Below are 10,758 nucleotides of genomic sequence, written 5' to 3' on the forward strand. Positions count from 1 at the left end.
AATTGATAATTGATAACTGAAATGATAACTATTGAAACTGAAACTGAAATGATAACTGATAACTGATAACTGGACTGATAATTGATAACTGGTAAATGAAATAATAACTGATAACTGAAATGATAACTAATAATCGAATTGAAAAAAAGGAAGTAAGGATATGAATACTCCCTCTTCTGAATGATGAACAACCAGTTTATCTGAATAAGCTACGGCCTCGGGCCCAATATATATGTGCACAAGTTACGGCCTCAGGCCTAAGTATACGTATACATAACTACAGCCTCGAGCCCAAAAATGTATAAAGCATAAACTAAGGCCTCAGGCCCAAACATGCATAAAGCATAAGCTACGGCCTCAGGCCCAAGTATGTATAAAGCATATAAACTACGGCCTCAGGCCAAATACAGATGTTCAACATTCAGGAATTTAAAATCAGAAACTAAGAATCATATTGCAATACATGATAGTGAAATACTGAATCACATTGAGTTACATGATACTGGAATACTAGATCATATTGGGTTACATAATATTGGAATATTGAATGGGACTAGACTGAGACATGTATTCTTGAACTGATTATGAATACTGAAATTTCAATTGTATATGGCATACTGAGTAATCTATACTAATACTCGGGGGCATCAAATGCAATTCTATATTGAATATGCACTGAGCTCACAACGTTCAGAATGAAAGTCATGAGTGAGTTATGAAGCTAGAGAATAGAAGTTCTACAACTGTTCAAGGAACTAGGCTTAATTATATTTTTGAGGCAATTAGTAACGTCATAAAAGAAACGTAGTGTAGGGAGAATCATTAACATTCCCAAACATAGAGAGTTAGCCTCACATACCTCAATTTCACCCCTTAGTGATACTACAATGATCCACAATACTAAGAACCTTCAATCTACAACAGCAACATTCAATGAAACCCAATATTAGTAACAAATTCCATAACTTAAGCCATTTAGGCATATTATCAAACACCTTGTAGACATAAATCTCTACATCTCATCACCATATAATTAGTTCATCTAACTACCATCATTCATCAACAATTTATCCCACCATCATGATTAGTCAATTTATAACTTTCAAAATCACATATATGACCATCCATCTACACCCAGCCAACAAAGTTCCATTAAATAAACATCTTTCAATCTCTATAATAGTTGTGTAATCAAATTGGGAACTTATGGTTTCCAATCACCATACCAAGAGTTCCAATACTTATTCATACTCATATTCCCTTAATAAATCCATATATGTAAGTTTAAGGGTGTAAGATTGCCTTTTTGGAAGAAATCTTGCAAAACCTTCCTTTGAGTTCTTGAAGAAATCCCTTGATGATCTAAGTATTGTATGTGTAGATTTCATCAATACTAGTGTATAAATGATGGAATTCACAACAAAATAATGAGGATTACTTACCTTGAAGATGGGAGGAGTTGGAGGTCTTGAGATGGTGGAGGAAAATCCTAAATTCATCCAAATGAAGTGGGAAAAATAACTCCCGAAGGTTTTATATCAAAATAGGGTCAGGTTTAAAAAAAACGAAAATTTGCACAGCCGCGGCGCATGGGGCGGCGCAGTAATGAACAATGCGTCTAAAAACGAAATTTGGAGGTGCTCTGTTAATCTACACCGTGGTAGTGTAAATCCTGCGAGCTTTTGGTAATTTGGTCATAACTTCTAGTAGGAATGTCCAAATGACAAATGATTTGAAGCGTTAGAAACTACACTCAAAGATCTTTCATTTGATAGGTTGTGCATCACATAATACCTTATATAAATGTAGATATGCGCGTGCAAAGTTTGGTCTTGTGCGTGCTCATTTGAAATTTTAGTCTATCATGTAATTTTCCAACTTGGCTTAGACTTAGGTCTTTCCTTGGACCCTAAATCACTTGTGATATGCCTCGTATACTTATTATCATAACCATATTATAACCATCACATTAATACTCATTTAATGCATCCACAACTGATTCAAATTTACGGGGTGTTACATCCACCCATCAAATAATAATTACATTCGTTAGTTAAATATACAAAAAGTTTATACTAATTATGTATAAGTATATATATATATATATTACATATTAATATACAAAAAATATATATACTTTCTATGGATATTACTTTATGGAACGGCTATATAATATAGTTTTCCCAGCTATAAATCTTAATGTTGAATTAGTGAATTGCTACACCACCATTGAAAGTTGGCCTAGAATATTTTCAGTATAGCCTCTCAGTTGCAGGCTACATAATGTAGCCCACAGGCTGAGATACAAATGGACAGACAAAAGATACCAATAAAAGCCTAGCCCATCTATGCCTTTCCTCTTCAGAACAAGCAATTGTCTTTGACCAATTTGTACTGTAGTTATCAAGCCCCTCGTAGTTCTCAGAATCTTAGTTTGAAAAGCATTTGAACAATACTTGGCTGAATGTAGAATTTTTTTAAATATATTTGTATTATAAATTGAGAAAAGAGTATTTGAAAAAAGTTGTGCTTGTACATAGGTATCATGAAGAAAAAAAGTTAAGGATTTGTGATTATTTTACGCTCTTCAAAAAAGCTGTTTCATATTTAATCAATATTCCAAATATTAAAACCCCTATTAACAATACTAAAATATTATTCATCTCACCCTACATTATTCAAACCGAGGAAATGGGGCATCGTGTCGTTTTTCAGTAAAAAGTCTCGTAGCATGTTTGGGTAAGTTTCTTTTTTGCCAAAAATATATTTTTATTAAAAAAAGATTTTTCTTAAATTAAGGTGTTTGATAAAGTTTTTAAAAGGAATAAAAGTAATTTTGGGTAAAAGAAGTACTCCATTTATTTCAATTTAGATAATATACTTTGCTTATTAGTTCGTTCCCAAAATAATAACACTTTTTTATAATTGGAAATAATTCAACTTTAAACTTTTTATTTTATCCATTTTGTCTTTAATGAAAAGTTTTTATACCAACACAAATGTTACGGCTCCACAAAGCTTTTACCCCTTTGTGACACCTCCTTTTTACCCGACCGAGGGGGTGTAAGGAAGTTTTTCCAATTAAAGTGACATTATTCGAAATAAGATTATTTAATTTAATTTTTTCAGAGTCGCCACTTGGAATATTTTAATTGGTGTCCCAAGTCACCGGTTTATTTTAAATCCCAAATCGAGGAAAAAACGACTTTCCTTTTGAAGTCTACGAACCAGAAATTCTGAGTAAGGAATTCTGTTAACCCGGGAGAAGGTGTTAGGCATTCCCGGATTTCGTGATTCTAGCACGGTCGCTTAAACTATTACAATTGAAAAAAAATCTGATTTTAAAACATGTTTCAACCTATGGTATGTTTTTTAACTTATTAACCACATTTAATTAATTTTATGAAAATTCAACGTCATCTAAAACACGTCTTAAACCACGTCACATGAAATGCACCCGCGGTCCACGACACATTTTATCTAACGTTGTTGAGATTTGAATTTGGGTCACATGAAATGCACACCCGAGTTTAGGAAATTAATTTTTAAAAATAGCGCGCCTAAAGCAACTACGCACTTTCAAGTTTGCGAGTGCCATAGAAAATTCAACTAAATGGCACGTCTCGATTTCTAAGGATTAAAATTAATTAAATGAGGGCCATGAGTTTTGAGATTTTATTTTGGCATGGCGCGCCTCGATTATTCTAAAAGGATTGTATTCAATTTAAAGCAAACTACAAATATTCATGATTATGTTTCTTCCTAAAACTACTTTGAGATTATTGTAAGATCATGATTTATGAATATGGAATTATTATTGAAGAAATATATGATTTGAGTTATTATGGACCTAATCACCCATGTCGGTATCAAATTTGTTATTGACTTAACATCCTTTAATTTGGATCCAAGCTATTACATCGTTCTCTCTCCATTTTGAATACATCTTCCTATCTTTCCCTACGAACTACAATCTCATTGAAGAAACTCATTCTGTCTCTCACGAATTCTGTTTTTTGATGCTTTTCCTTCATTTTTTGTTCATATCTTTCAAGTTGGTAGATAACCAAAATATAATATACAAATCAAAAGGAAGTACGATGAAAGAAAAATAATAGAAACATTGGTTAAGAAAAGAATGAACCTTTTATAGATGAAGATCTTATTCAATACATATGGAGCAAAAAACCATCAAATTTAATGTGCAAACGAACCACAATCAGAGGCAACGAGCGGAAACCTTTCGAACCGAACTCGACTTCGGCCTCTTCGGGCTAGTATTTTGGGCTATCTTTTGAATTGAGTTTGAAGCTTTTGGATTTGATTTATGGTGTGATTTAGCTCCTGTTTTTGAGGTATTTTTTTTTGTCTTAAGCGAGGTAATGAATGGCTATATTATTTTTGAAAGAAATAGGTAGAAAGAATGAAACTAGTAGAAATTTTCTTTATCATAGAAGAAGAAAATTTGTTTTCTCTCAATTTCCTTCCCTCTTCTCTCTCTCTTTTCTTCAAATATTTCTCTTCTATTTATAGGAGAATTTTCGAAAATTTTCAGATTTTTTTAAAATTATTTTTTTATTTTTTTATTTTTATTTAAAAGAAATCCCACTTACATTTTGCTTTTTTTTTTTTAAAAAAAAAAAAGAATTTCCACCTTTCTTTACTTTTATTTTTTAAATTGCAACTTTAATTACTTTTATCTTATTTAAAATCTCATTTTTTTATTTTTTTTAAAAAAGAATTCCACTTATTTTACTTTTCTTAAAAAAATAATCCACTTTCTTTTGCTTTTCTTTTTAAAAAATTCTACTTTATTTTACTTTAAATTTTTTAAATTTTCAGCTACCTTTATATTTATTTTTTAATTCCAACTTTCTTTTACTTATTTTTTTAAATCTCTCCCGAAAATTAAAAAAATTAATATTTTTCGGATTTTTTTAAAAAATAAAATAAAAATATTAATAGTAATAATTCAGCTTCTAAAATTTTGTATTTTTAACCTATAATAAAAAGTGTAACAAAGCTAAAATTTGTAGGTTAAAACCCTCTACAATATTTACATAGAAGAAATGACAAAAAAAAATTAAATACTGTCAAAAATTAGGTGTTCACACCCTTAAGCCTTTAAGGCCACAAATTTCAAAATTTCGTGCCGAGTCAAATTACCTCATCTAAATTGAAACGGAGGAATTATAGTTTTTGAGAAGCAGAAAAAAATAATTTCTTTCCAAAGATACTCTTTTGAAACACAATTTTGTGAAAAATACACTTAGAAACACTTTTTAAAAACTTGACTAAATACTATTTGTTGCGCAAAAGTATTTTTCGGATTAATTAGCCGAACAAAAATCGTGTCTCGCCAAAGTATTTTTGAAAAAAATACATCTCATAATAAACTGATTTAAAAAGTTTAGCCAAACAAGTTATTAGTCCGCGAATACTAACCCTTTTTTCCCCCTTCTTTTCTCTCCCTTTCTTTTCCTTGTACGGAGAAATCTTCTCATAATTCAAACATGGCAATTGGCATCGAAAGGAACATATTTACTTACATCTAAGTAAAAAGGTAAAGTAATAAAGTTAACGTAAAGACAAATATTATACACCTGTTGATTTGATGTAAGTACAGAGGACTCAGGAGTAGTATATTTATTTTTTTATGGAAACAGTAATGATATTATATTTGCTAATCTCCAGTGAAAATAATAATAACATCATTAAAAATATATTTGTAATGGATCATCAAAAAAGACAGAGTAACCAATCGACTAGTCCTTTTTTCCTATTTGTTTCCTTTTAATGGAGAAACTCTGCTAGTCATCAAACTTGAAACACAACCATTGACAATTTAGTCAAAAATACAATCTCTACATTTATGAAATTCGTCTCTATTTGTAAGCAGTAAAGATATATATATATATATATATATATATATATATATATATATATGTAATAATACAGGTCTGAGCTGTGTGTTAAAATGACTAGCATAGTAAATAGGGCATGGTTCCAATGCTGTTCATGCGAGTACTTCAGAAAGCTAAAATTGGGTAAAGTGAGCTGGCTTTTCTTTCTGTCTCTGCCCTTCTTCGTGTATTGCAGAAGTTCAATTTGAAAGCAACTTTGACTTCTTTATTAATTATTATTACCAAGATTTTTCTTTTTTATTTGTAACAAATACTAGCGAGAAAATTACTTTTTTGTCCTAATTTATGTGGCGGATCTCGAATTTTGATCGTGAATGTGAATATATGATTTTTTTAGTTTTTTGAAATATTTCATAGCACATGGCCTTATTTTCTGGTTATTATTAACGAGAACATAACCCTTGATAGGAAACTGTGGAGATCGAGTATTAAAGTTGGGAGATAGTTAAGTCTTTCCTTTGTAACTCCGTGAGGCTAGTCTGATAGGGTTTTTGTCGAAGTAAGTTAGTGGCAATGTTGCGTCTTACTACTCTTTTATTTTTCATAATGCCGGATCTATGATTTGTCTATTGCTTTTGCTTTGCATCTACTTTCTCATTTTCATGATGTTATTTTTCTTATGATTTCTATTGGTGGTACTAATATTGTCTTTTTTCGTCTTCTTAAGTCGAGAGTCTTTTGAAAACAACCTCTCTACTCTCTCCGGGTAGGGATAAGATCTGTGTACACACTACCCTCCCCAAACCCCACTAGTGGGATTTTACTGGGTCGTTGTTGTATTATTGCGTTTCATCTATTTTATGGTTCTTATGATGCTGTTATTATTTCTATGGTTTTTGTTGGTGGTACTGATATATTGTCTCTTTTTGTCTTGTTTGTTTTCTTGAGCCGAGTATCTATCAGTAACAACCTATCTACTCCATCGGGGTAGATGTAAGGTTTGCGTACACACTACATTCCCCAGAACCTCACATGTGAGGTTTTACTGGGTTATTATTGTTTAATTTTTTGAAATAAAATTTACATATCTTAAAACTACGTAAAAAGTATAAGCCACAATAATTAACAATTCAAAATATATAAAAAGCATATCAATAAATTACACTTATTTTTTTTATTTGACTCATAAAATCGGAACTCCACCCCATAAATTGGGCAGGAGGGACTAGGGAGTAGTAAAATGATCAGAAATTGCACATACAACATCTATGACTATGAGTGATTCACAAAATCTTGAAATTTTGCTAAATCTAGATACACAATGGAAGTCAAATGTGACTTCTGAATTACGCTTACCAATTGGTTCCCGTTTTATTTTCTGTAGCTAATGCATTGCAATTTCCACAATTCACGCCTTCTTTTCTACTACGTAGTCTATAAATTTCCTTCTTTTTACTTACAATTACAACATTTAGGAAATAACTGTAGAATTTTTTAATAGGATAATAATAGGCTACGAATAATCTGTCTATGTGATAAATAAACATAGCTCGAAATTGATCATATCCCACTAAGATCATGCTTACCTACGATTCTCACCAAAGGGAAAAATGGTCACTTCCTATTTTCCTTTAACCTCAGTCTGTCAATTTTTATCGTTTTTTACCGAGAGGTGAGAAAGTCACCATCTTTGGTCTTGTCATTTAGCTGAGAAGGAGAGAGAGAAGATGAAGGGACTGCTTCTGCTTAGTGCTTAGCCAAAGAAACGTACCATACATAAACCACCAAATGGTCATTTCCTATAGGGTCCTTTGGGATACGAGCTGTTTTACTTGTAAATAGTGCTAATTATTACTATTATCAAAACAAAACAAACCAGAAGTTTTTGAGCTGTTCAGTTCTTCATCTCCTTTTTTTTTTCTTTTAGAAGAGACAAAGTTTTTAAAATTTGACTTAGGGTTGTCTCTTATCAGTTCAAGATTTTACGCAAAATTAGTATTAATTCCAAATCAAAATCCCAAGTTTTGGTAAAGAAATTTTGCAAAGAAAAAGAATAGTACTGCACAAAATAGTACAAGTACACAGAATTGTAGCAAATTCACTATTGCACCATTAGCAATATTATGCATATATACACATACCACTACTCTTCTTCTTTCATTTCATTGGTAACAGTAATACTCCAGTCTTAGTTTTGCAGGCGCCGTCCTCCTTTTTTTTCTCTGTCCCCTCAGCCCCCTTACCTTTTATTCTCTTTCTACCAAAACACAATACTCTCCATACGATTTTCTTGAAAAGTTTTCTCATAGAAACCATATATATCGAAGCAAAAACTCAAAAAAGTTTACAGTGGAATATTCATCATATGAACATGGTGGGGTCTCTTTCTTTGATTTATTCTCTACTTCAATTGCACCAACTGATTATATATTCTTATGTTTTGTTTCTTTTTTTGGGTATCTTTATGTGGCAGTTGGAATCTACACAACTTCCTCAGTGGCTTATTGCACTTTTGACAGAGAAATTCTTCAACGCCTGCATAATTCATGAAGATGCTAAGAAGAATGAAAAGAATGTGTTCTGTTTGGACTGTTGTGAGTGTATTTGCCCTCACTGCTTGAGCCCTCACCGTTCTCACCGCCTTTTACAGGTCCATTTTTTCTTACAAAATTATCTCAAATTTTATAAAAACATGTTGAATTATGTACATGCTTTTAAAAAATGATGTTTTTTTTGTACTGCAGATTAGGAGGTATGTTTATCATGATGTTATTAGGCTTTGTGATGCTGAGAAATTGTTGGACTGTGCTTTTGTTCAAGTGAGTATTTGACCTAAATTTGTCACCTTTTGAATTTCTTCTTTTTTCTTTGATTATCTGAATAGTATTTCCCCTCTTTTCTTGTCTGCAGTCTTACACTTCAAACAGTGCAAAAGTGGTATTTTTAAACCATAGGCCAAAAACAAGGCCGTGTAGAGGCTCAAGTAACACCTGCATCATATGTGAAAGAGGACTTCAGGACCCATATCTCTTTTGTTCCATCTCCTGCAAGGTCTGTTTTTTAATTTTTAAATTACCAAATTTGGAAACCCACAATTTTTTATGTTAATTATTTTGAATTTTCTAACCGACCCATTTTTTTATGTATTAACATGGATATGGCTTGGTTTTGTTACAGGTTGAACACATACTGAAAACTGAGGGAAAACTTTCCAAGTATATCTACAAGTGTGATTACATGACACTGTCTGAACCGGGATTGGACGATGGTCAAATGACCCCAGACACCATTCTTGAACCGGTTGATTCAGGCTCGAGTTGCAGCGGTGGAGCTGTTGGTGAAATTGGCTGCCGGACTGTCGGATGTACGGCGACAACAGAGGTTGTAAGGAAGAAACGCAGCACCCTCCCGGCTTTCCGGTCCGCGTTTCAGCCTGTTTGTGGACCGGGTTCGGAGATGTCGGTTTCTATGATGAACCGGAGGAAGGGTACGCCGCAGCGGTCTCCGCTTTACTAATTGTGTTTAATTGGGAGAGATTATGGGAGGTAGGAATTAGGATTAAGGACTATAATTGGAAATTCAGTAGTATAGTTTAAGGGCAATTTAGGAAGAAAAATTTTACCTCCCAATTTTTGTAGAATGGCTTCTTTCTCTCCCTTATCTGACATAGGGCTAATCATGGAAGCTATATTTCTATATTACATAGAGAAACAAATTAATACAGGAGTTTAGTATCGTTATTCTGAATTTAGTGTAACAATTATACCTAACTTTTGGTTGCATGTACTTGCTTTTACTTGTGTTTGATGCTTATTTTGTCGATTTAATTCAATGATTAGTTTTTCTTAGTAGTGTTTGTACCGTGCTAATTCGTTGTGTATCATTCAATTTTATGGCAATTTCTTTAGCAAGTTGTCTCTGCAATTGAGCAACTTTATTCTTCTATTAGGTTAACTTGTATTTTAGGTAACTAAGTAACAGGGGTTGTATGTGCCTATTTTGTGCTTACCTTTTTTAACGTTGTTTGTAGGGTTGTATTAGGTCTTTATTTAAAGTTTTTGAAATAAGCGTATGCATAAGTTAGGATGAAAACACACAATTTTCTTTTTTAAGTAAGCACCAAAAATTACATTATTAAACTTCTACATTATTAAATTACACACAATTTTATTTTGTGTTACATACAACTGACACTAGTTATATGAGGTATTTTTTTTGTCTTACAATTTTGTGGACCCACATTTATGTGTAGCCAGAAGTGTAAGATTGTGGTCCACAAATTTGTGAGACGAAAATGAACCTCACACAACTAATATCAATTGTGTGAGACACACAATAAAACTTCTCGAACTATGAAAAAATCATATTGTGTCAATTGTTGCAAAATGTAACTATGTTAAAATGGAGTAAATGTTATAAAATAAAAGTAATTTAGTAAAACATGAACAAGAAATAAAGACAATTTAGTAAAACATGAACAAGAAATAGAGATAAAGAGAAAGGAAGAGATTTTCTTCTTAAATTGTGTGTATTTTCCTATCTATTACAAAGCCTTTATATAGACATAAAAAGTGAAGAAAATATGTCATGAAATATGTCATGGAACATAGAAAATATGTCATTGAATATGTCATTAAACATTTGAGAGAAAGATCACGAAGGAAGAGTACATCCACCATATTTTGATTTTTATCATAATAGTAAATACTTACTTCTGGCACCAGATGGTTTGAATTTGGTTGTAGAAATCCTCCCCTGGGTCCGGAACTTAAATATTGTTTTTTTGGACTCAAAGTACATTAATATGTGTAAAAAAAAAAGTTACTTTTCTATATATAATGTCCAAATACAAGACGTTATACCTTAACGACACTTTTGACGTTAAGGTATAGCG

At 31.9% G+C, this 10,758-nt stretch overlaps 1 protein-coding gene across 1 annotated transcript; it reads left to right on the plus strand.

The window, feature by feature from the left end:
* The first annotated feature begins 7,708 nt into the window (after positions 1 to 7,708).
* Positions 7,709 to 9,712, plus strand: LOC104239998 (protein RGF1 INDUCIBLE TRANSCRIPTION FACTOR 1). Its single transcript, XM_009794775.2, has 5 exons — positions 7,709 to 8,238; positions 8,338 to 8,514; positions 8,609 to 8,683; positions 8,775 to 8,915; positions 9,042 to 9,712. Exons 1-5 carry the CDS (start codon positions 8,230 to 8,232, stop codon positions 9,378 to 9,380), a joined length of 741 nt encoding a protein of 246 aa, XP_009793077.1. The 5' UTR covers positions 7,709 to 8,229; the 3' UTR covers positions 9,381 to 9,712.
* The last annotated feature ends 1,046 nt before the right edge of the window (positions 9,713 to 10,758 follow it).

The sequence above is a fragment of the Nicotiana sylvestris genome, chromosome 1, assembly GCF_000393655.2.
Source record: "Nicotiana sylvestris chromosome 1, ASM39365v2, whole genome shotgun sequence".
NCBI lineage: Eukaryota > Viridiplantae > Streptophyta > Magnoliopsida > Solanales > Solanaceae > Nicotiana > Nicotiana sylvestris.